This window comes from Hippopotamus amphibius, chromosome 3 (genome assembly GCF_030028045.1).
Source record: "Hippopotamus amphibius kiboko isolate mHipAmp2 chromosome 3, mHipAmp2.hap2, whole genome shotgun sequence".
NCBI classification, from domain to species: domain Eukaryota; kingdom Metazoa; phylum Chordata; class Mammalia; order Artiodactyla; family Hippopotamidae; genus Hippopotamus; species Hippopotamus amphibius.
The window spans coordinates 134070673-134097267 of NC_080188.1; the positions used below are offsets into that span (position 1 = coordinate 134070673).

General features: G+C 37.2%; 1 protein-coding gene across 1 annotated transcript; it reads left to right on the forward strand.

The window, feature by feature from the left end:
- Window positions 1–689: 689 nt before the first annotated feature.
- On the forward strand, window positions 690–23386 carry UHMK1 (U2AF homology motif kinase 1). The gene is made up of 8 exons (XM_057727603.1): window positions 690–1109; window positions 2408–2700; window positions 3322–3513; window positions 5446–5540; window positions 8669–8745; window positions 8895–8993; window positions 12564–12652; window positions 16262–23386. The coding sequence occupies exons 1-8, from the start codon at window positions 842–844 to the stop codon at window positions 16406–16408; spliced, it is 1260 nt and encodes a 419-aa protein (XP_057583586.1). The 5' UTR covers window positions 690–841; the 3' UTR covers window positions 16409–23386.
- Window positions 23387–26595: the final 3209 nt, after the last annotated feature.

Genomic DNA, 26595 nt, shown 5'->3' on the forward strand with positions numbered 1-26595 from the left:
ATTAATTATGTATTTATTCCTTTATAGTTTATAGCTTTTTTACTGCTACATAATAAATCACTCCACAACTTAGCAACTTAAAACAATAATAAACATTTGTTGTCTTAATTTCTGCAGGATTGAATTCAGAAGTGGTTTAGATAGGTAGTTATAGCTTAGGGGTTTCTCAAGAGTTTGTAGTCAAGATTTCAGCCAGGGCTGCTGTCATCTGAAGACCTGACTGGGACTGGATGCTTTCTGATGAGGCAGCCACAGGCAAAGTAAACTAAGAGGAGCACAGAGACCTGGGCATCCACAATTATGGCCACTAGTGACCATAGGTATGGAGCTGGTGGTAAACCCTTGCGTTTAGTAACTGGGGTATTTCCTTGGGAACCTGGCTGTGAGAAATGTAGGCCGGGTTTTACTTTCCTGGGTTCGCAGGGGTGAGGAGAGGTGCCTACACAAGAAAAAGGAGCAGTTTTAGTGTTAGGTAATGTATGTGAAAGCAGTTTACGGTGGGCCTGGAGCAGCGAGAACCAATAAAGTTTAACATCTCTCCCCTTCAGTCCCTTCCTCCAAACCCAATTCGTCTAATCAACGGCAGACCCCGCCCCTTCTGGGCCCGCCTCCTTCAGCCTGCAGGATTGGCTCTCCCTCTATTTCCGGCTTCTGGGACCCCCCCCCCCGGCGCATACGGCTTCCGGTGTCATGGAGGCCTGAGGTCCCGGTAGTCGGTGAGGCGGCTGCGGGCGCCTCCCTGCGGAGCCGCTGGTCCGGCGGGCGGGGATGTGACCGCGGCCCCTGCCGGCCTGCCCCGGGCGTCGCGTCAGCTCCGCATCAGGGCCGTCAGTCCGCACCGATGGCGGGATCCGGCTGCGCGTGGGGCGCAGAGCCGCCGCGGTTTCTGGAAGCCTTCGGGCGGCTGTGGCAGGTACAGAGCCGCCTGGGGAGCGGCTCCTCGGCCTCGGTGTACCGGGTGCGCTGCTGCGGCACCCCCGGCTCGCCCCCTGGCGCCCTGAAGCAGTTCTTACCGCCGGGAACCACCGGGGCTGCGGCCTCGGCCGCCGAGTACGGTTTCCGCAAAGAGAGGGCGGCGCTGGAGCAGTTGCAGGGTCACCGGAACATCGGTAACCACCAGAGCCTCCCGTCCCTTCCCGCCCGGGTCCCACCCCGCCTGGCGTGGCGTCTCGCGTCTTCTAGGCTGGGGAAGGGGGTCAGGCCGCGTCTTCATCACCCGGCCCAGCGCCCTTTCCCATCCCCCGTTCACTCTGCAGTGCGCTGGAGCTGGTGGTCGGCTGTGCCCATAGTAGCTGCTCAGTAAATTCTGTTTTGCTTCAGGTCTTGGTGGAGAAGGCCGCACCTATTAGCATAGAGTATTATCTTCTGCAGTGAAAGGAGACCTGTCTGTACTAGATTGTCATGTCTTTTACGGAAATGTTTTAATCTTTGCACACCAGTGAAAAATGGGAAATATTTCTAGTACTTGTGACGTCAGTGCTAATCACTCGTATAGGTGTTACTTGATACATATTTAGGATGGAATTGGGAGAAATGACCCCCAGACGTTGCATAGGAGTCGTTATGGAAGTGTGAAAATTATACTTAGGCACTTTTTACTTTCACCCAAGTAAAATCATGTTTCATGATTTAGATATTCAGAATGTGAGATAGGTAATGATTACTGATGATTTATCTATGAAAACAGTTTTCATTGTTATACCAACAGAAAGCTTATAATTAGTTATGGCTTTGGCTAATGAAGGAATGTCTTACTTCCTGGGGGCATGATCCATATTTAATTTGAAGAGTGACCTTTTTAATATTGCCATTTGGAGAATTTCTGAACACTGGTGTTGCTTTTTTTTTTCTTTTCTTTTTTAAGGGTTGCTGAGTGGTGTATATAACCTGAGTATTTCAGAGGGAAATTTTTTGCAGGCCTAAGGACTTGATGAATCTCTACAAGATTAGGTTAAAATGTCATCTTGGAAGTCTTAATCTGTCCTTGAATATTTAGATTATAGAGTGCTATTTTGGATCAAGAAACAATCTTCAATTTTGATTTTGCATGTTGTGACATTTGCCTTAAGAGTACTTAGTATTTGGATTTTTCTTTTGATCCTTTTTGCTTGACACCCTAAGTGCATATTCGCCCATCACTGAGTGCTTGGGAACCACAATTTGAATTATTGTGCCATATATAATATCTTTGAATAGTAATCCGCTGTTGAAGGTTGTCTCATCTTATTTTATTAAAATAAAATAACGCAGTTGCCCAAAACTCTTACTCATGGGAGAAATAAATTACAGTGGGTGGCTTGCTCGTCAGAGTTTTCCTTATCTAGACTACCCCAGATTTGCATCTACTTTAATAGTCACTTACTCTGAGTCTGGTTTTTAAAGTATTATAATTCGTTTCTTTTTCTAGTGACTTTATATGGAGTCTTTACAATCCACTTCTCTCCAAATGTGCCATCACGCTGTCTGTTGCTTGAACTCCTGGATGTCAGTGTTTCGGAATTGCTTTTATATTCCAGTCACCAGGGTTGTTCCATGTGGATGATACAGCATTGTGCCAGAGATGTTCTAGAGGCCCTTGCTTTTCTTCATCATGAGGGTTATGTCCATGCAGACCTCAAACCACGTAATATATTGTGGAGTGCCGAGAATGAATGTTTTAAACTCATTGACTTTGGACTTAGCTTCAAAGAAGGCAATCAGGTAAGACGTACTTTCTTTCCCCACCCCCTCGGTGGTCTAAACCAAATATTTTTAAATAACAGAGGTGATTTAGTAGAGACTTAAGAGATATTTCTATCTAAAATACTGGAGTGCTGGGGGATGAAGCAAATAAAAAGAATTTCATCGCCATACTCATTGAAAAGGGATCTATGTTCAGGTCGGCTTGGGGGAGCTGTACAAGAGGGCTCTGGAATTAGTAAATGTACTTTACTACATAGAATGCTTTTTTTTTTCTGTGAGCATTTGGTTAATTGCTGAATTACTGGTGTCTTCAGTGTTGGGATGCTAATGGCAGAACTCATGACAGGTCTGGCAAATGCTCCATGGTTTATCAGCTCTTTGCAGAGTGTCCTTATTTATCAGCAGTGCCTGACAGGCAAGAGAGTATCTAAAGAAATGAGCAGTTGTATGGAAAGTGTACAGCTTGCCTTTGAGAACTACCCAGTTAATGAACCAAAGAGTTGTAGTAACCAAGGGCTAGAATTTTGGCATTCAGTTTGGCAGTGGCTCATTGCACTTTCAGAGAGGTAAATACACTGTAGAGATGGATGGAAAGTGGGCAGTTTTTGATTGGTTATAATATTTACTCATCTTCTTTAGGATGTAAAGTATATTCAGACAGACGGGTATCGGGCTCCGGAAGCAGAACTGCAGAATTGCTTGGCCCAGGCTGGCCTGCAGAGTGATACAGAATGTACCTCAGCTGTTGATCTGTGGAGCCTAGGAATCATTTTACTGGAAATGTTCTCAGGAATGAAACTGAAACATACAGTCAGATCTCAGGAATGGAAGGTAAACAGCACCAGCGTTTTGCTTTGGTTGGGGCCTTTGGTCCCAGTGTAAGAGTACTCATTTTATGATGATTCTCCTTAGGACTCTGATTGCTTCATCTCCTCCATATTCCTCTAACTGCACTCATGTTACCTTCAGGGCCACTCCTCGCTCCCATAGCTACAGATGCACTAGTGAACACTGCATGCTCACTTTCTTAGCTGAGCCCAGGCATGTCATAAGTGCTTGATGAAATGTTTGAATGAATGCATTTCCCCAAAGAAGCAAAAGTGACTTTTGTTTAGTAATGTAGTTGTATTACATTCTGAGGTATTAATACTATACTGTTCTGTGAGGATTGTTACAATGGATGTTGCTTATTCTTTTACAAATGAAAACCTGGGGGCACAGATATGTAAAACCACTAGCTCCAGATAGTACAACTGGATTTTCTAGACCTGGGCCTCAAATTCTGTCTGTCCTACTCAGAAGTTCAGTGTTCTGTCCACAGTTCCACACTGCTTTGTATTTATTTGTACTCTATATGTGAACTATCCTGAGAAAGTGACTGCTGCTAATAATGTTGTTTCTTTGGGAACTTGGGTTCTAAGTTCCAGACCTCTTTCATAGGAATTAACTTGCATATTCATGAGTTAGGAGTTAACTACATTGTATTTTCAAACACTTTGGGGCTTTAATGTTGTGATGATATCAGTATCCTTCAGGTTGGTATCATTTGATAAACAATACAATGTTTAGGAATTATAATTGGTTTTGATATTAAACAGATTTTTTTTTGAGCATCTAATACATAGTTAGTGTGTGGCTATTATACCAAACAGAGTTTTATTTCTTTTAAACCCCTAGTCATCAATACTTGGTGAAGCAGTTCTTGTAAAGAATACTTTATTCGCCTAGAGGGTGTACCTAATGCTTACTTTTGGCAAAACAAAAGAAAACAAAAAACAAAAAAATTTTGCCATTTGAGTAAAACCAGTATCATTCTTTACCATTAGCACCCCAAACAGTCCAGTGTTCTTTCTCTAGTGCTAATACAGATAAACAGATCAATTTCCTGCATTAGCTTTGACTAACTTTGAGCTCTTTGGACTGTTTCTTCTTGGGCCAGAGCCAGTCAGAACTAGATCACATGTGGGCATTTTTTGGTGAAATTTAGAGGCATGATGTGTACTGCAGCGATTCCCATTGTTTGTCCCCTAGATGAAGTGTCATTATTGTGTATCGTATCACTTTCTATGGAGGCAGAATTGCTGAGTATGAGCATAGGCTCTGAAGTTAAACCTCTAGCGTTTATATCTTCCCTCCACGTCTAACATATATTTAGGTGTACTGAACTATGGCTTACTCTCTGTAAAATGAGGATAAGAGTGTTGAGGTTAAAAAAGAAATGATACCTAGTTCTCAGTGTGGTGTTGGCCTGTGGTATGTGTTAGGTGATGACGATGATATTGGGTCTTTTTACTCATGTACTCAGGGAGAAAATGTTAAGTTCCACAAGGATTTAGGGTATGAATAATGTGACAGATGCAGTTTTTAAACACTGCCCTGGTTTCTCTTTGATAGTTTATTTTATTTCTACCTGAAAACCAATTGAAGACTCATCATGAAGACACTCTGACTCACCTAGCACACATTTATTTTTTCACTTTGCATTAAACTGCATTTCTGTGTGGTTGCTTTGGTATTTCTTTGTTCATTCATCTAGTAAATGTTCATAGAGTGTCAGGTACTGAGAATGGAGAAAAAATGTTCCTCTTCTCTAGAAGTTTTATAATAATGTACATAATATTCTTCATTAAGATTGTAAGTTCTCAGAAAAAAATGTTTTCTGTTGCATTTAACTTACCAAACTGTTCAGTGCTGTGTGCCTTGTACTGAGTAAGTGCAGACTGAATTGAATAACCAAAGGAAGACTTCCCTCCGTCTTTTTAGGCAAACAGTTCTGCTATTATTGATCACATATTTGCCAGTAAAGCAGTGGTGAATGCCGCAATTCCAGCCTATCACCTAAGAGACCTTATCAAAAGGTACGTTACATGTACTTTAAACTTGCTTTTTTTTCTGAATGGATTTATTTTATTATTTCTGGTTTGCTTAATCATATAGAGGTTTTGCTCGCTTAGAATTAAAAATCTTTCGATATTCTATACAGGCTAGCTTCTGCTAAGAAACAAAGCAATCAAGTCATTTTACTAACTTTATTTTCAAAGGAGTGTTCTTTTTCTCCTGGTGAGTACCAGGTGTTAGGTTCTTCCTAGCAGCTATTCAGTGGAATAGCTCTGACAGTTCTATATATGATGGAAAATAGGTGTTTATTAACTAGAGACTAAGTTTACTTTGGACTACCAAAAAAAAGCTTCAAGTAAAGTAATTATTATACCTTAAGTAATTACCATTGAAAACTCAATGGGGACAGATGTAGTGTTTTTTTTTTTAATTTTTACATTGTTTTTTAATATAAAAATAATTCGTGTCTTTAAAAACGTCGTGACGTAAAATAGACTTTCTTTGGATTGACAAAACATGATTTCTGACAAATGGCTTAATTAAAAGGATGTGTTCCCTATTCTTACAATTTTCTCCAAATTGGCTTTTAAAGTTTCATTAAAACCACTCACTGGTCCACCCCTTGTACCCAGGAACATTTGTTTCTCAGAGTAAACCTATGGTCATTGGGATTCAGGGGCAAGTTAGTCAGACTTATTTGGGAAAGCTGGTCTGGGTGACACCTGGGCCAGGTGTTGCTCCTGAAGGTGTTCTGATTAGCATCAGTTTTTGTAAGTGAAGGTGTGTGTTTTTTATCTGGCATGATTGATTGTTTTATAAAAGGAAATGGCACTTTGCAGTTTTTGATCAGAGATAATTAATATCACATATGTGTATATAATGAAATGAGTCAGGCTGGTTCTGCAGCTTTTTGCTTAATGTATACAGATATAGTGTTTTGATTTCACCCAATTTCTCCTAGTGGAACAACTTATGAAACTGTAGTATGATATCAGAACCAGGAAATTGACATTACAATCCGTGAAACTCAGATCTTACCAGTTTTACTTGCACTTATTTGTGTCTGTTTTACAAATTACAGTAGTTTTAAATAGCTGTTACTATCTGATACTAGATATTACATGTTGCATTTTACATTGAAAAGAGGCAGTGTAAAATTGTATAATGGATTCTAGGATAGAGGTCAAGTTATATAATGGATTCTAGGATATCCCTCCCGTGGCTCCTTCCCACACTCCGTATCCCACCCCTCTAGGTCGTCACAGAGCACCAAGCTGATCTCCCTGTGCTATGCAACAGCTTCCCACTAGCCATCTAGTTTACATTTGGTAGTGTATATATGTCAGTGCTACTCTCACTTCGTCCCAGCTTCCCCTTCCCCCCACCCATGTCCTCAAGTCCGTTCTCTACATCTGCATCTTTATTCTTGCCCTGTAGTTTTGTTTTTAATAATAGCTTTTTCCCCCTTTCTTCTACAACTAATACTAGATTTGGATGCTATAAAAAATTGTGCCAAGAGAAATAAAAATTATAAACTCATTTTCTAGTGTTAGCACTTTGGTGTATTTCTTTTCAGTATTTTTCTTCATGTTTTGTTGTGTATGCATGCAAATTATTTGAACCTTTTTTTTAATTATAGACTAAAACATAGATACTGGAAACAAATGTGTAACTTAGTGAATGCTTAGGAATGCTCTTGTATCCACCGTTCAGGGTGAGAAATAGAACTTTACCAGCTGCTCCAGAAGTCCTCTGTGTATCCCATTCCAATCTCAAGCCGCTTCTTCCTCCCTAAAAGTAACCACTACCCTGACTTTCATGGTTATTACTTCCTTGTTTTTATTATTGTTTTATTACCAAAGTGTGCATCCCTAAACACTGTGTGTACAGAAGAAGGTATACCTTTTTTAACTACATGGGGCTCCTTCTTCTATTGTTTTGTGTAATCTTTTTTTTTCTTTGTCTTCCCTGAGATATCCTGGCTCTTCCCCTTCCCTACTTTTTTCCTGGTGTCTTGGTCTCTTTCTCTCTCAATTTTTATTTACCCCATCAATGTGGATTCTCTTCTCAAGATTTCTTTTCTTTGCAAGTCTCTGCCCTGGATGGGAGCTTCATCTGGTTGGTTGTGAGAGGTTCTAGTGTCTAGATTACTTCAGCCCTCTCAGATCTTACAGAGGACCCCTTGCATTCACCTAGAATTAGAATGTATAACCCCTGGTAGTTTCAGCTACTTTTCTCAAATTGGCTTACTGTGCTTTCCAATGAATATCTGTTTGTTCTTTGGGATTATTTTTTTCTCTAGTTCATCATATTAACTGTTGTTTTTTTCAGCTTCCTTCTACATAGATACCAATATGGTGCAAGTCTTATTGCTATTGATGGTTTCTCCCTAGCGTCTTGTATTTTGGGGTCTAGTGGAGTTACCTACTTTTGTTAGAGATGTCATCCACAGATTTTTGATTTTGCTATCAAGTTGCTTTATTAGGGGGATTTGACAAGACTCAAAAGTCACTTTCTCACCTCTTTTTTAAATATATATATATATTTTTAAAATATTTGTTTATTTGGTTACACTGGGTCTTAGTTGCAGCAGGTGGGCTCCTCTTAGTTGCAGCTTGGGTCCCTAGTTGATGCATGTAGGCTCCTTAGTTGCTGCTCGCGGGCTCCTTAGTTGCAGCATGCAAACTCTTAGTTGTGGCATGCATGTGGAATCTAGTTCCCTGACTGGGGATCGAACCCCAGGCTCCCGGCATTGGGAGTGCGGAGTCTTAGCCAGTGTGCCACCAGGGAAGTCCCCTCTTTTGGATTACCCTAAATCTGTGTCTAGCTGTTTTTCACTTAGTGTTACAGAGTGTGGATCACTTTCCCATGTTGAATTTATTAATCAAAACATTTTAAATTAAAATATAATATTATGTCTTAGGCATATATAATTTATTGAACTCTTTACTCATAAATAGCATTTATAATTTTCGTAGATAAATGATTCAGTAAGTCATGCTAATGTAATTAATGCTGTGGTGAACATTTAGACTTTTTTTTTTTTCTCTTTTTTTTCATTTTATCTTAGACGTTTTTATTTTCATTAATGGTTGCATTTTAAAAAGGTTTGACAAAAATTGTAAAGATAACTGTTTTTGTGTTTTAGCATGCTTCATGATGATCCAAGCAGAAGAATTCCTGCTGAAATGGCGTTGTGCAGCCCATTCTTTAGCATTCCTTTTGGTAAGTTGATATGTCTTTATTTTTTTCTTGGTTATTTTACAATCAGTTAAGACATCAGAACTAATTTATATTCCCAAGCTCCTTTGCCTGATATTCATCAGCTGATTTGGGGGAGTTCACGTTTAATCCTCTTGTAATGAATTTGACAGCCCCTCATATTGAAGACTTGGTAATGCTCCCTACCCCAGTGCTCCGGCTGCTGAACGTGCTGGACCATGACTATCTGGAGAATGAAGAGGAATATGAAGGTCAGCGCTTCCCACATTATATTTTAATGTGTCTTTCCTAACTATGTGGAAGAGTCATATCAGTTCATAAGATTCTCATATTTTACTAATTTATATAGTGAGGCTATTGAACTGTATGATCTCTAAACTGCTCTCACTTTTGATTCCTGCTATAGATTTAATGTGTCCCCCGCCAGCTTCGTATGACAAAGCCCTAATCCTCAATGTGGTAGGATTTAGAGTTAGAGACTTTAGGGCGTAATAGGGTTAGATTAGGTCATGAAGATGGGGCCCTCATGATGGTATTAATGCCCTCTAAAAAAAGAAGAGACAGGAGAGCTGTCTCTCTCCTCCCTGTTTTTCTCTGCCTCTGCCATGTGATATACAGCAAGAAGTCAGCTGTCTACACCAGACATCAAATCTGCCTGCACCTTGATATTGGAATTCCTGCCTTTAGAACTATGAAAAATAAATGTCTGTCGTTTAAGCCACTCAATCTATGGCGTTTTGTTATAGCAGTCCGAGCAGGCTAAAACAATTCCTAAGGTCCTTTCAACTCTTTTACACCTCATAAGCCTTTACACATTTAATAAAGAAGATTATTTTTCCCAGCAACTTCTTTCTCTCTCTATTCTAGTCTTGGCCTATGCTTTCACTTCTTTTTAGCTCTCTTTTTGCTTTTAATAATTCAGTCACTCAAGACATATTTAATGAGTATGTACTTGCCACTGTGGAATTATTTCCTGTCTTTTGTATAATAGGGGCATTTATATAAACAATTACAGACTTGATAAATCTGAAGTTAGGGTAATGTACTGAGGCAGAGAAGGAGGGGTATTTAACTCAATCTGAGTGATGCATGAATGGGCATCTCTACGGAGGTAATATCTGAGCTCTGTTAGTAATTAGAGTTGCTTGGCTAAAAGTTGAGGGGTTGAGCTAAAAGTAGCTCAATGACATAGAGACGAGAGAAAGTGTGGCATGTTCGGAGAACAGTAAATTGTTTGGTATGGCTATATCTTAGGATATTTATTGGGAACAGTCAGTTAAAGCTGGAGAGCCAGAATACAGATCTAACAGACTTGTTTGCTAGGACTTTAATCCCAGAGATGTAACACTGGAATATAAACTGCACAAAAGAACTTTGCATCAGGGGTAGAATAGTCCCTGGCTTCTGATAAGTTCTCAATAAATATTTGTTCTTTGTTAAATGCAATAAAGAGCCATTAAAATTTAAACTAGAGTAGTGAGAAAGTAGCATTGACATATATACACTTCCAAATGTAAGATAGCTCGTGGGAAGCTGCTGCATACACAGGTGGGAAGCTGCTGCATACACAGGGAGATAAGCTCAGTCCTTTGTGATGACCTAGAAGGGTGGGATTGGGGGGTGGGAGGGAGCCTCAAGAGGGAGGGAATATGGGGATATATGTATACATATAGCTGATTCATTTTGTTGTACAGCAAAAACTAGCAAACACTATAAAGCAGTTATACTCCAATAAAGATGTATAAAAAATTTTGGTAAATAAAAAAAAAGTTAAACTAGGAGAGTGATATAGTCAAACTTGTGTTTAATAAGAGCATTCTGGAAGCAGAGTGGTGAATGGACTAAAAAAGTAGGACTAAACTTAAATATATCAATTGCTTCATATTAAACATTTTCTTTGTGGGAAATTAAACCACTAAAGATGAAGCTGATTTTACCATACTGTCTTGTAAGGGTAAATCATTTTATGTCCCTCAGCTTTATATAGTAATCTGACAAATGAAATGGACATCATTTCTTTGAATCTGTGACAGTTGTAGGAATCTTCAGTCTATACTTTTTAGGACGACTTTTTATCTGAAAGAATAGTCTTGCCCTCAGCATTGTTTTAATCAGGTCATTATGGTACAGTAGTTCTAAATAATCTCTTGGCATCTAATTGAAATTACTATTTAACTCCTTTAAGTCTGTCTACTTACTGTACTTAATTCTGTCTCCTCCTAATAATTTTTATCACTATAAAATTTAAGCTTGGACTTTCTTGAATAAATGTTAGGGTAGACTATACCTGCTCTTTTCTGTGTATCTGCTGTGTAACACCTTTTCTCTACTTCTGAATACATTGAGTATTGAAGTGTTTAAATGTTACTATTAAATCTTACTGTTTAAAAGTTTTACATGAACTAAAGTGCAACAGAAAATATAGTACCATTAAATGTCTTTGTTAATTCTAATTAGCACGGTCATCTTCAGTTAACACTAGTTTTAGGTAAGTTTGCCTTGCTAGAAGTCACATGTGTTAGGACAACTGTCTTGTAATCTTGGTGGTGGGGAAGAAGTTAGATTCAGATCTTCTACTTTAGACCAAAATACATTGCAAATCATGTATAGTTTAGAGTATTAAAACCAAACAAGAAGTAAGGCAGGGGTGTAAAACAGGGTAAAAAGAAAAAGAAAGGAGGGAAGGAAGGGAGGAAGGAAGGAAGGCAGGAAGGAGAGAATAAAGGAAAAAAAATTTAAAGATAAGAAGATTAAAAATATATATGTTCTTGGAGTGGGGAAGGCCTTTTACTAGTATGGCACAAAACTCAGAAGAGGTAAAATAATTAACAGATTTTACCTTGATATAAACCACCATTGACAAAATATTTACAGCTCTTACCACAGAAAGAACCCATATAAATCAAGCCAGTAGATACTGGGTAAAGGATATAAATAGACAATTCATATGAAAGGATGTACAGTGTATCTAACACACATATTTCATTCTCATTGACATGTTAATACCATACTGTGATATCTTTGTTATCTATCACATTGACAGTGAAGAAAATACATGAAAACCCTCCTGTGGGTGAGGTACAGGAAAACATATTCCCATACATCACTGGAGAGAGTTTAAGTTGGTGAACCTTTATGAAAGGCAAATTGGTAACTCTAACAATTACAAATTCATATCTGTTTTGCCCTAGCAATTCCATTTCTAGAGGTTAATTTAGAAATGCACAAGTGAAATGAGATGTATGCAGGTTTATCTGTTACAGTGTTGTTTATAGTAGCAGAAAGTTCGGGAATAGTTTTAATTACTCAGCAGTAGGACACAGAATTTATCAACCATTTATAGAGTAAAATACTGCACAGCAATAAAAATAAATATGAAAATTTCATGTAATGATATAGAAAGATCTAAAAATATAATGTTAATTTTAAAAAAGCAAGATTGAAACTTTTTACTTAAAGTTTACATGATCGTGTTTGCTTGTATAAGCTTACAAGTTTTATGGAAGGGTACAGAAGAAACAGATAATGTTTATTGTCTTCAGGGAGAGGAACAGAATGACATTTTGGAAAGTGAGAAGACTTTTTTTGAATTTCGAATCACTTGAATATATTAACTATTCAAAACACTTAAGATGTAAAAAAAAAAATTATTAGATGTATTGAATTTATATTGTTCTTAACTTAAGCTTAATTTTAGAAATTATAGAAAGTGACCTGATTACTTAGATAAGGATTCCTGAGTTCTTTAATTTAAAATTTGAAAATAATGAATGCTCATTAGTTACATCAAAGTGATTACTGTTGTGTTTATTAATAACCAGATGTTGTAGAAGATGTAAAAGAGGAGTGTCAAAAATATGGACCAGTGGTATCTCTGCTTGTTCCAAAAGAAAATCCTGGCAGAGGACAAGTAAGTGAATATTTTTGTAATTCCAGAATGATTCAGAATCCTGTACAAAATGTTTTAATTCTGTAGAAAGATGTACACAAAATGTGGCTAGGGATTATAAAGTTTGCATTATGGCTGTTGTTATTTTCTTGTACTTTTCACTTTTTCCAAAAGTTCTGTAATATGCATGTACTTTTTTATCAGTTAAATTTAAAAAAAAAATATTAATCTACTTTTAAGCCATTGTATACAGGCCAGCTGAATCATATGCTAATTTAGGTCAGGGTCAGCTACAGAAATATTTGGCCCAATTTTGTTCTAATTAAGTACAGTTAGAAAACCATTTAGGTTAGGTTCTGATTGTAATAGAATTATCAGTGATAATTTAAACAAGGAAAATGCACTGGACTGAGAATCCTGAAAGCCGAGTTCCAGTTTCAAGTTGACTAGCTTTGTGATGAACCTTAATTTTTTCATCTATAAAATGTATAGGCTAAAACTATGATCACAGTTCCTAAAGAAAACTCTGTGATCCTAAATTAAATCTTTCTTTTGTCTGTAGTTTTTTTATTTTTCAGGAAACAGAATATTGTTTTACTCTGTTTCTCATTCTCAACACCACTGACATTTGAGCTGGATAATTCTTCGTTGGGGGAGCTGTCATGTTCATTATAGGATGTTTGGCAGCATCCCTGGCCTCTACTCACTAGATGCCCTCCCTCCACCCTCCTCCTCAGTGGTGACACCAAAAATGTCTCTAGACAGTGCCAGATGTTCCCTGGTGGGTTAAATCACCTCTGGTTGTGGATTTTGTTTTTCATGGTTCAATATTATGAAAATTCTTTGCAACTGAAGAAAAGAAAAGAAAGAAATCTCACTCTAGTCTTAGTGGAAAGTTATTATTGCCAGTCTGGTAATAACAGCACTTACATCATTCAGTGTCAGGAACATAGTAAATACATCATTGCTGTTTATTTATTCAATCAGTATTTATTGAACATCTGTTATGTTCTAGGCACTGGGATACAGCAGTGATCAAAATAGACGAAAGAATATATAGTGATTAGTGCTGTGGAGGAGAAGAGATTGGTGAAGAGATTTAAAGAGTGCTGTGGAATGGTGGATTGCAATTTTAAATAGGCAGGTGAGGAAGGACATAGTGAAATTTGAAGGTGAGGAAGGACGCTGGAGTCGAAATTTGAAGGAGGTAAGGAAGAGAATTCCAGCAAAGAGAACAGGAAGTTGCAAGGCCCTGGTAAGATTTGAGGAGGTCATTGTGGCTATACAGAGTGAGAAAAATGGGGAATAGGGGGAGATTAGATCAAGGAAGTATGGGAGTATAGCGGGCAGATCAAGTAGAGTGAGCCTAGTAGGCCATTGAGATAACATTGGCTTTTACTCTGAATCAGAAGGGAAGGTATTGGAAGATTTTGAATTAAGGACCAACGTAATCTGACTCAATATTAATCTGAGTGGTCAAAATGGAATGGGAGACAGAATAGAGAAACAGGAGGAGTATTTTCGGGGGAGAAGTATCCATCTTTAAGATGATATGAAGAAAATATGAAGTCTATGAGCAAGAAGACATTTGTTTTGCTTTATCAGCAAAAGAAATAAGAAGCTTCTGCTGACAGTCAATGGAGAGTGAAAGCAACTTTTTTTTTTCAGCTCTTTATTGAAATATAATTGCTTTACACTGTTGTGCCAGTTTTTGCTGTACAGCAAAGTGAATCAGCTGTTTTTATACATATATCTCCATATCTCCTCCCTCCTGCGATTCCTCCCCATCTTCCCTATCCCAGCCCTCTAAGTCATCACTCATCATCGAGTTGACCTCCCTGTGTTATGCAGCAGCTTCCCACTAGCTATCTATTTTACATTAGGTAGTGTATATATGTCAATGCTGCTCTCTCACTTCGACCCGGGCAACTTTTGATAAACTCTTAGAGTCACAGATTTAACTTCTTTAGGTTTTTGAAAATGTCTGTTGCCTAGTTGGTAAAGCCACTTAAAATATTTCAGTTCAAATTAACATGTTCTTTTTTTTAAGGAATATTTAAAAAATACTGGAAAGTAGGTAATGGGATGTATCTTATAATTGTAAAAAGTTGTCAAGATTAAAATGATACAGCTCTAACATATTATTTAATTACATAATAAGTTGTAAAATGTGTTTCCTCTTTAGTTTAGAATGATGTAATGTGTAAAATTATAGGTTATCTATGGAGCAAAGAGTATGATAGAAGGCATGGTATTCCTTCTATAAGTGCATGTCTAGTCATTTATTGAACTTTGGTGTATGGATTTTAGAGCAATTATGAGTCAATTTTAAAAAATCAGAAGGAGCTTCATTATTCTCATTGGACATCTAATCTTCCTTTTGTATTTAATGAAAAAGTATATATTGCTAGAAACTACAGCTTAACACTTTTTTTTGTTTGGTAAGAAAAGGAGATATAAAATGTTAAGTATATCTAAGGTGAATAAAATGAGCATCAGTTTTTATCACTGGATGATCTCTACTTTGTCTTCAGGAGTAATGCATAGCTTGAAATGTCATAGAATGGAAGAGACAAAATCAGTTCCACCTGTCCATTTTACAATAGGAATTCAGAAAATCCCATCACAGGCCAAAATATCCTGGGTCTAATGTCACACATCATCCTTAGCAGAAATATTTGCATGAGACAGGGAGTGACCAGTCATAGGCATGGCATGGAGCTTTACCAATGAAGGAAGAGTCCATTTTAAAAAGTACTGTATTTGAAATTGCTTCTTTTTATGCCCTGGAGGTTTTTATGCCCTTCGGAAATAACTTTGCTTTGTCAACCAGGAAAAGAGTTCCTATTAAGGGGAAATGAAAAAGGATAACCTACCTGGACTTCTAGGTAGATCCAGTTTTAGGAAAAGGTACAAATGAAAGTTAAGAATCTGGAAATTGATGTCCTTAAAACTGTCTGTTCTTGCATCCACTTTGAAAGTCTCTGAGTGTCCTAGCATGCCTACACCTCAGTTTGAAGAATATTGATGTAACAAATGAGGCATACAGCTGAGGCGGGAGAGGCAGTTCTCCTGGTGCACATATTTATGAGTAACAGAGGACAAGTCATTTCACCTCCCTGTAACTTTTGCTTTAGATCATCAAAAAGAACTAATAAATTATTACGCTATTTCACCTACCTATGGGAAAGGAAATTACCTAGTTTTAAACTTCCTCCTTACTACAGTTGTGGCTTCTACACAATCTTTGAGGCACTGTTGAAATGTAGTTGTTCTCTGGGCTGTTCAGCCCTGTCTTCAGCAAGTGCCTAGCAGTATTCAGCACTCTTTTATGAACTTGGCCAAAGGATGTATATTGTGATGGAATTTTTCAGAATTGGACTGAGTTCTAAGGAAGTATTCTAAACCTTTTTAACAAAAATGTGGTCCATGAACCAGCAGTATTGGTATCACCTGGAAGTCTATTTAGAAATGCAGAGACTGAGGCCCCACCTTAGATCTACTGAAGCAGAATCTGCATTGTAACAAGGTCCCCCAAGTGATATTTATATACATTAAAGTTGAAGAAGCACTATTCTAAAACAGTTTTGATGAAAATGAAGTTACTTTGTTTTCTCTGTCCTCTTACAGGTCTTTGTTGAGTATGCAAATGCTGGTGATTCCAAAGCTGCTCAGAAATTACTGACTGGAAGGATGTTTGATGGGAAGTTTGTTGTGGCTACATTTTACCCGCTGAGTGCCTACAAGAGGGGATATCTGTATCAAACTTTGCTTTAATCAGTAACCTAAGGACTATTTCCTGTTCCTCCTCTTCCATTTCCTGGGTTATTGTATTCTACATCTGAATGCACAAGTACTCCCTTATCGTTTTAAGGGAATACTTCGTATATTTATTCAATCCTACTAATGTGCAGTCATTGCTCAAGCAATGACTACATTGCATACATTTGGCACCGAGTAGGACAAGCCCTCTCAGCTATACATTGAGGGGTTTTAGAGCATCCATGTGGGCAACCTTTTTTTGTGCAGTAGGGCAAGTGTTGCTCTTCAGTATGTAACCTAAAAAGATATGAACTATTTCATGTGATCATGGAGCCAGGATGAGTAGTATCATGTCATAGTGAATATTATAAACGAATTTGTTAGAGTTGGTGACATCACTCACAGATTATTCCTCTGTGTTGTCAGGTGGTTCTTCCTTATCCACAGTTGGCACTGGATGCTCTCAGTAATGTTAAGTAATTGTCAAGCAGCAATTCCCTACTGTGTTCTTAACACTGAGTTATGAGTTTTTTTTAAAGGAGTACTGTAGTACTGAATATTCCTTTAAAGAAACTGCGGTGAGCCTATCCACATTTTTTTTTAATTAAGGCTTTTAAAATAGAAAGCTGATGCTTGATCTTGCACAATTTTTATGTCTAGTATGTATGCTCGAGTGACTGTGCAGATGTGAAAGAGAAAATTTGAGTAGCATTCTTTATAGTGTGAATCTTGTGAGTTAATACGTCTATGCCCATCTCTTTCCTACCTGTTTAATATCTGTAACATTTACGATACAAGGTTTTTGGGAGTTGCTCTGTCTGATAGGATGAAATGAGAAAATAGTTCATTCCAGAGAGGCCCAGAACAAACAAATCTAAACTGGGTTACACTGAAACACTCTTAAAGTAAGAAAACTCTCGTAAAAGTTTTGGTACACATAAATTGCCCCATCTTTCAGTCTCCCTCAGACCCTGTATTAGCTCATCTGTTTAGTACTGAATCTTCTAGGATCATTGTAAGATTTCTCAAGATAGAGTTCTGCCTTGTGATGGAAAAATGATGTGGGTCAAAAAGAGAATTAGTTGTTCAGTAAAGGGAAAAGGAAAAAAAATTAGGCTAAGGGTGCATAATCAAGGATTCTCTTTTTCTTCCTTTCTCTCGCTCATCTCCCTCCCACTCCTCCTTTTCCTCTTCCCCCATTCTTTACCTCTATCCTTAGCTGAAGAGAAGTTAGAGGAAAGCATCCTAGGTGGTCAGGTGGTCTGACTTTTGACCACAAGGAAGTTAAGAAAGGTGTAGCTTTAAGAAGGTGGAAACAGAAAGGAAGAAAAACTCATGAAGAATTCTTTAAAAGATATATGGCAATCTAATGTGTCCCCGAGTAGAGGACACTAGTATTCATGAGTTCATGGCATAGGTGAGTACATGGTTTTAGGAATTATAACTATGGATTCCTCCCACCTTACGGTAGATTGTCTTTGAAGGTTTAAATCTTAGGAGACCTTTGTAAAGCACTGATTATACAAAGAAAAAAAAAGTATACAGGTTATGAATTTTTTTGTTTTCTTAACTAAATGAAAATTTTATTTATTTATTTATTTTCCTAAGGAAGAAGCTTTTATATCTTTCCCTGCTGGAAGCCTCCTCATATAGTCTTTCCTGTGTGTGCCATGCAGGTTATTGAGAGCCCAATTAAGAATTTACATCTTAGAGGATGAATTACTTTACCCTATTCAAACAATTACTGTTTGATATTTTAGTTGTTCACAGTTACCTAATTATTTAGGACTCTCCTTAATATTTATTATGAAACCTAATTTGGTATAAGGAGGCTGATGAATGAATTGCCAAAAGACCTTGTGGCCTGGTGCCCGAGGGAAAATTGTATAGTAGGCTTCTAATATGTGCCCTTAGAAGGAAGAACTATCATTTTTTGTTTTGGCCCTTTCAGAGGTTGATTCGCTGGTTTGGTTTCAAATAAAAATTCAAGAGAGTATCGTAGAGACCGAAGCTTTCCTACAACATAAATGTTTGTGTGGATAACAGCTTCCATGGTGATTAAAAACACCAGGTCCTCCCATGCATACTGATGAACATAGAACGCAAATGAATTCCTTTTAAGGGCAAGTGTTCTAGATTAGCACATACACTTTTCTCATTCCCCCTCTCCCCACCAGCACCAAAAAAGAAAAATCCTTACAAATAAACTGCAGGTAGGCTTCTAAGCTTAATGATGCAGTGTGCTGCTAACATCTTGATGCTGAATTTCACAGCATTCTTTGATCGTTTTCTTATTGCTGATGTATTCATGCGTATATGTAGTGTTTGACACTGTAGAATTTTATTACAGAAGTTGCTAACTAGATTTTAAGGGAGCTGAGGGAATAATTGATGAGCCTAAGTAACCATGCATTGAATTAAATATTTTATATTTAAACCACAAAATTGAAAGGAGATGCCTCCTTTGATTTAAATTGTTTTATAGCTCTTAGCCCATTACTACCAAAGATGACATTTGCAGATTCTCCCTCCCTCTTCTGATATTATAAGAAGTTTAATCTTATTATCTTTTTTAAACCTGAACCAAATGTTATTAAAAGATGCAATTTTCATGATCCTTTAGAATGAAATACACACACAGAGATTTTGATTCCTTGGAGTTTTAAAGACAGAAATTTTCTTTTGGAGAGGTAGGGTAAACATGTGAGGATTCATGTCACTTAACCCCTACTGTTTTGGGAAAATTTTATCTCAGGTAGTTTTTCTTTCCCTAAATATCTGTGCTTCCTTCCCTCTTGCCTTCCAGTTTCTTCTTTATTATTCCATGGTATTGTCATGTTACATTTTTGTCCCAGAAAAGGCATTTAAATTGATTATTCTATAGGAAATTTTTGGTTCTTTGGAAACGTATTTGGAGGAGGTGGCTAGTTGGCCACTTTCAAAACTTTAATGCTGTATGTAGGGGAGCATAAGTGGAGTTGGACACCTCAGTAAAAGACAGCACTAGCTAAAAGAAACTATTTGCTGCATTTTAAAGGAATAACAACAAAATGAGCCTCTTGCAATAAGAGATTGCATTTATTATTACTGGATGTCTTCCTTGTTTTGTGGCCATGAGTATAGCAACTCTTTAGAGAAAAATTCCCTCCTTGCTATGCCTTGAGCCAACACGATGGCTGCTTTTAGAACAAAACCATAAATATAGTTTTACTCGTCCTTCTCCCTGTTTGCATTGAGACAAGTGTTGCCTTCCTTTTAGTACTCCAGCTGCTAAATAAAGAGTGCTGAGCTATGTTAAATTAATCTTTTTAAAAAAATCTCTGAATTCTATTTAACTTGCCTTCTAGATTCATGTTACTTGCACTTATATTTTAACCTTTGAGCAAATTTATTATAAGGAATGCTGCCAGAAAGAGTGCTGGCTGCCATGTAGAGGAAGTTGAAGAGAAACTGTGGGCATAAGTTTTGTTTCTGTCTTCGTGCACTGGGCTTTCATCCTGGTAAGGGAATCAGTTACCTTTCTGGAGTAAATTGTAGTCAGAGTTACAGCACTCAGATGCTGTTTTATGGCTTATTTCAGTTATTTCTCAAATGCAGGTAACTGGCATTTTGGCATCATTTTCTTCCTAGGTTTCTATTCTAACCATGTAAAATTAGACCTGTCTTACGTAATTTCTACTGCTAGTTATACTTGGCAGCATGACATTTTATTTTTTATAGTTTAATGAAAATCAGCACCCTAGTAATTGATGGTAACTAATAACTTAGTTACTGGGTGAGGGAGTGGGGGAGACACTCAGTAACCACGTGTTTTTACCTGGACTTTTATGCAAAGGTACGTGCTAGGTGGCTTTATTCAGATTAGGGTACAGATGGAATTGCATCATGACTTTTAGTCTGGTGGATATGTACACAGACAAAGATTTAAGCAAGTGCCTTGTGTTTCCTGGAATATATTAAAACTCATTTGGGTGAAAGCTTCCCAGATGATAATTATTGCTCCTTTGCCTTTTCCTTGGAGTACCTTTTAGATTGAGTCACATAGTGTAAAACTCCAAAATTGCCTTGGTTTGCCTTTTTTTTTTTTGTACGTGTAAAACTATTCATATTTGATTTTTGTCCCAATATTACATACAATGGAAAGTCAGAGTTATCTGACAGAATCTTAATTCTTCCTTGGATCTGGTTCCATTTTTAATATTAGGTTCCTTCTTCAAATCTTATTACTCTAGCTCTCTGATAAAACTTATTTATTTCTTGTCAAGTGTGGTCACCATACAGACCAGCCTTTGGTCACAATTAGCTCAAAAGAATTTCCATTTCCTCTTAAGGTGCTCAATAAATCACCTTTGCTTTGAGATGTTAGCCTTTTCAGGTTAGTATTAACTTTCTGGCTTTCTCAATGAATATAAGAATGTTGAATTTCTATGATATGGAACTCATCTGAGCCTCTTGTGGTATATTTGGGTAAGTTACAATTTCTTAGTTATAGAGGAACACAGATGTTTTAGTTTTTGAAGTACTCAAAATTTTAAAGATTTTGTTTTGTTTTAGGTTAGCTTCTTCTCTACCTGATACCACAAGATATATCATGTCTGTTATCTTAGCCACCTCCCCTGTTCCAGTGTTCTTCACTGCTTTTTAAATTCACACAGTGAATGACCAATAGATTTACACAGTGACATGCGATTGACAAGTACTTATGGATGTTTAAGAAGGTAAACAATTTTAACTATTTTTGCTGCAGTTTTATAGGAGAAATGGGCTGTAAAAGAAATATCTATAAACCAGAGAGCATTTAGGAAATTGTATATTTTATTGGTGGTCATGAAGGTGATCTTCAGGATATAAGATACAGGTATATAGTTTACACAACCTTTGTTCTCCTGATATGAAGTTTTATTCATTTTCCTACAATTCAGCACTTTTGTTGTTCCCTGTACTGTTTAGAAGGATTAATGTTTTATTTGCTTTATTTGTGCTTTTCTGAGAGTTGTCATAATTTTGGCAGTTATGTTTGTGGCACCATAAATGCTGTAATTCGTGGGAAATTTATCAAATGATTGCCTGAGTGTTATTTCCCATTAAATAGAGTAGTTGTCACAATATCATAAAGAAAACTGATGATTTTTTTGAGTCATGTATGTTTTATGACCTAGCTTTGTGGTATTTTAATTTAAAGGCAAAGAGAAGCATTGTGTGTTATTTTGCCTTATATGACCGTTGATCCTTGTGCAGAAAAGAGCTGCTTTTGTTATACTACTTTGTATAATGAAAATAAGTCACATTCTGAAGGAAAAAAAAAAACCCAAAACTGGAATTGTCAAAATTTTTGTTCCTCTTTGGGAAGCCCTTATGTGAGCATCAGATCTGTTTGTTATCACAGCCACTTGATTGTCACCAAGAGAATTGTTTGTTGTCACTTCTGTCCAAGGTTGGAATTGCCTTCCCCTTCTAAGCTCTCTCGTTAATAGTTTTCGTGATGTCAGGATAGTGAGTGTGTAGAAGCAAATGCAGTGAGGTGTTCTAAATCACATATCCAAAATCATGCGTTTATGGACTCAAAATCTTTTCAGTTATTTGAATTATTTATAACTGTATTATTTTACTAGCCTGGGTTGTCAGAAATCTGCCAAATTCAAGAGTAAAGAAGAGAAAGATAAGTAATGAAAATAAAGAGATGAGAGGAAGAAATTGGCTTCCTTATTGGTGATATTAAATTGTTCATATAGTTTAATGACCTAAAAATATTTATTTTTAAAAATCCAGGTTTGGTACCTGTAACATAAAAATGTTGCCTTTTCTAAACATTCCTCAGCATTGTTTCCCCAGAAAATTATTTTAAGATTAAATATCTATATTCCATTTGGCCCAATTCTTTAAAATAAATATTTAAATTAAATTCCATCTCTTGTGTATTTGGTATACATCAACACTTATGCAAATCAAGGATCGGAAAGAAACTAGGGATTAGCTATCTCTGTATTTCCCTTTCCACAGTGGGTACAGTGGGTGGCATTAGTATGCACTAGCTGCAATGTTGTAGCACCTTATGGAAGTAAGTAGTGTTTATTATAATAAAAAACAATTAAGCTGCATCTCTGTAGAATATTTACTTTGCAGAGTGTAAAGCTGTCGTATCTTTTTCCAGCAAGATTTAACTCCTTCATTCTTAATATTTTTGAAAAAAAATCTTAAATAGTTTAACATTCCTTTAAATCCTCTTAACAGTGTCAAATCTGGGTGAGAAGGGATCTTTTTTTTCCCCCAAAGGGCTCCATCTTTGTTATCTTTTGGTCACTCTTTGAAATCCAGTTATGGTCAATAGATTGTAACAGTTTATGGCTTTCTGTATCAGCAGTGGAGTGGTTGGTTGTGAATATTAAAACCTACTATTTTCCCTCAATAACATGTAATTGCTGTGTTTTTGATTAGAAGGTATGGTTAGAAAAAATGTGAACAATCACTTAAACCAAAGCCAGTTATAAGGAGTATTCTCTCCTGTTGGTTTACCTTCACCTCAGAACTACAAGAATATTACAGTACTTAGTGAATAGCTGTCTATAACATTTCTACCAGTTGTTTCAACAGCGTATTGGTCTTGGCATTTCTTGGCACTCTGTTCTTGGTGATGTCTTATTTTTTTGTGTATTTTTTTTTAATAACTAAGTGGGACTGTAAATGTAGATGTGTATCAGTACCAAGAAGTTCTTTTCTCAAATCCCTATATATCTGATTTCTATTCAAGTCTTTTAAACCTGTTTTTTCTTGCTGAGTAGCAAAGAACTTTTATTTTCCACTTTCCTATTTACCTAAGAAGTATGGACACTGCGTTTCAGTTAACTGTATTGCATATACTTTTTGCTGAAAACTTTATCTGTAAACACAATTGCCTTGTTCAGTTTTGTTGTAAACTGACTTACCATAAGATGCACTGTTGATATGCTTTCTGATGTGTGTTTGTTTGATAAGGGTGATGAAATAAAGCTTAAAAATAAAGGAATTGCATTTTTATTTGAACTATTTCTGTTTTTAGTATAAATATTCACGTTTAGATAACAGGTAAGTTTACTTATGAGTTAATTTTTACTGAGAGCAACCATTGAAGAATTTCCATGTAGCTTCATTCATTCATTTCCAAAGAATATGATTTTTCATTTTTGAAAGTAATGCATCAAACTGATGATACCAAAATGTAATTTTTTATTTTGGAATAAATGTTCTTGGTAATGTAGAAACAGCCTTGTCCCATGAAAAGAACCAGAATTCGTAGTTTGGAGACTTGGTTCTTTTACCAAGCTGAATGACTTTGATCAAGTGATCTAATTTCTGACAACAGTATGAGATAGTAGGTTCAACCCTCAGTTGTGGAATATCTCCTAGATGATGGTACTGTTTTAGATAGTTTGTCATATTTAATGTTCCCTTTTACATATGAAAACTAGGGCCCAAATAGGTTAAGTAAACTTGCCCAGCATTTCCTGTGACTAAGAGGTGGTAGTCATCTACTGGTCTCTAGGAGTGGCATGTTTTTTAGGAAGCCTATGGCTGCTCTGTATGATGAATTCAAGGGAAAGAGACTGCTCAGAGTGATACACTAAGAGACTGTTTTAAGAGCTCAGACTAGATAAAATGAATGTTTAAATCAGTAATTCTCACACTCAGCATGTAACAGAATCACTTGGGAGGGCTTGTTAAAATACAGATCGCTGGACCCCACCTCTGGAGTTTATAACTGTAGTTGTTGCTGGGTCTGAGAATTTGCATTTCTACCAAGTTCTCAGGTTATTCTGCTGCTGCTGGTCTAGAGACTGTACTTTGAGAAGCACTGGTCTAAACAAAGGACTTGTGCTGCAGGATTGAAAAGCCAGACCAGATTCGAGCCACTTGGGAATCATTCTCAATCCCTCCTTCTCCCTGATAGTTACAGTAATAATAGTCACTAATTGAGCACTTATTTTGTGCCAGGCGCTGTGCTAAATGCTTTTTGTGCATTTATCATTGTTTTCCCCACACTTAATCCTTAAATCACAAGCCAGTGAGGAAGGTGCTGGTATTCACTTCATTTTATGGTTGGGGAACTGGATGTTTAGATGCTCTTCGTTTGGTTACACAGGGGGCAAGTGAACGTCTGGTTCTAAAGTCATGCCTTTAACGCCACTGTGCTGGATTGCCTTCCAGTCAACCCCAGCATTCCTCTCTGATCCGTCATCCCTTTCCCATTTCCTGTGATACTACTTAGTTTAGTCCTTGATCTCTTCTCCTTACCATAGCTTCTAACAAGTTATCATTAATTTTATGTCCTCCAGCCTCTACTTTGCAATGCTGACCGTTTTCATTCTTACGAATAAACTTGATCATGCTACTCTGCGCTTCAAAAAATTTTCATATTATTTCCTCTTTTCCTGCCCATTTACCTTCAAAATAATATCTAATTCCCTCAGATTGCCATATAAGAGTTTTCACAGTCTGGCTCCTCCTGCAAATCTTGATGCATTTCCTCTCTGTGTATACTTTATGCTTCGTCTGTACTAAACTATCCATCTTTCTGCAAACTCCATGTTTTCCTGTATCTGAGCTTATCAAAATGTCACTCAACTCTGACCCCCCACCTTACCTGTGTGATGAAATCCTGTTTATCTTCTAAAACAGCTCAGTCGTCACTTTCTCAAGTTATTGTCCCTAAACTCCACCCCCAACTTCTCACCTCCCCCAGAATGTCATTAATACTTCTGTGCCAACTTCATACTTGAATACATGTAGTTCCAACGTGGTCAGACATACCATTTTGTTTGCTCCAAGTGCACTCCTGGAGGACATTGGGTCCCATATTCTGATCTGTGTCCCTAGCACCTAGCACCATGCTTGACAGCAATAATTGCCTAATAAATGTTTGTTGATTTGAAAATGAGTTTGTAGGGACTTCCCTGGTAGCACAGTGGTTAAGAATCCACCTGCCACTGCAGGAGACACGAGTTGAGACACGGGTTCGATCCCTGGCCCGGGAAGATCCCACATGCCGCGGAGCAGCTAAGCCTGTGCGCCACAACTACTGAGTCTGCGCTCTAGAGCCCAAGAGCTGCTACTGAGCCCACGTGCCGCAACTACTGAAGCCTGCACACCTAGAGCCCGTGCTCTGCAACAAAAGAAGCTACCACAATGAGATGTCCCAGCTCACCACAACTAGAGAAAGCCCCGTGCACAGCAACGAAGACCCAATGCTCCCAAGTAAATAAATCTAAAATAAAAAATTTTTTTAAAGAAATAAATTTGTAGAATCTGGCAGCCAGTTGGTTATGGATGACTCCAGTATTTCAAAGAATGACAATTTGGTAATTTCTACTTTAATTATAAAGCAAAAGGGAACAGTTATAAAATGTTGACCTATTGACACATGAATAATAACTGGCAATTAATCATGTTAACTTGAATTTGGAAGGGTAGACATTCTTTGGACTTTTTGAAAATATGGCAAATTTTTTCTGTGAAAGAGTGTATATGGTCTTACATTTAAGGAATTAGGGGTTTTCATTTCCTTCTACTGCATAAAACTGTATCTGAAAAACCAAAATCCTTGAGTCAGCATGATTATATTGAAAAGCTAAGCACATTTCCAGTTTAAAAACATGAGGTGTTTTATTGTAATTTGTACTTCTCTCCACCATACTGCAATTTTTTTTTCATACTGCAATTTTTAATAAGCATCCTTGACTTATTAAATAGGATGGAACACAAGAGAGCTTGCAAACACATAGTTACTACACCATTTTCCAAAGCCCATTTTCCATGCCATGTTTTTGTTTAAAAAAGCAAACTGCATTTTAGAACATGCTTAGATAAAATGTTCTGAGAGAAAGGATTAGCATGTAAAGACTCATCTTTAAGAATGAAAGCCAGAGTTTAGTTAAGCAGGAACTGAACATGTTGAAATTAGAGAAGTGTCTATTAGTATTTAGTTTGGCATTTCCCAAACTTAATCGTTGGAACACTAGCATGTTGTATGATATTAAGAGAAGCTTTGGGGAACAGGTTAGGATGAAAATATTCTGTTGTTAAATAAGTTGGATATACTGCATACTTTTTCCCAGTCTTATCAGATCTTGAACAGAAGCCTGTTTAAACAAAGGAGGATAGTATAAGTTGATGCCAATATACTTTTGTTAACATTTTGACACACTAAAAAAAATTTTTTTTGTGAAGTA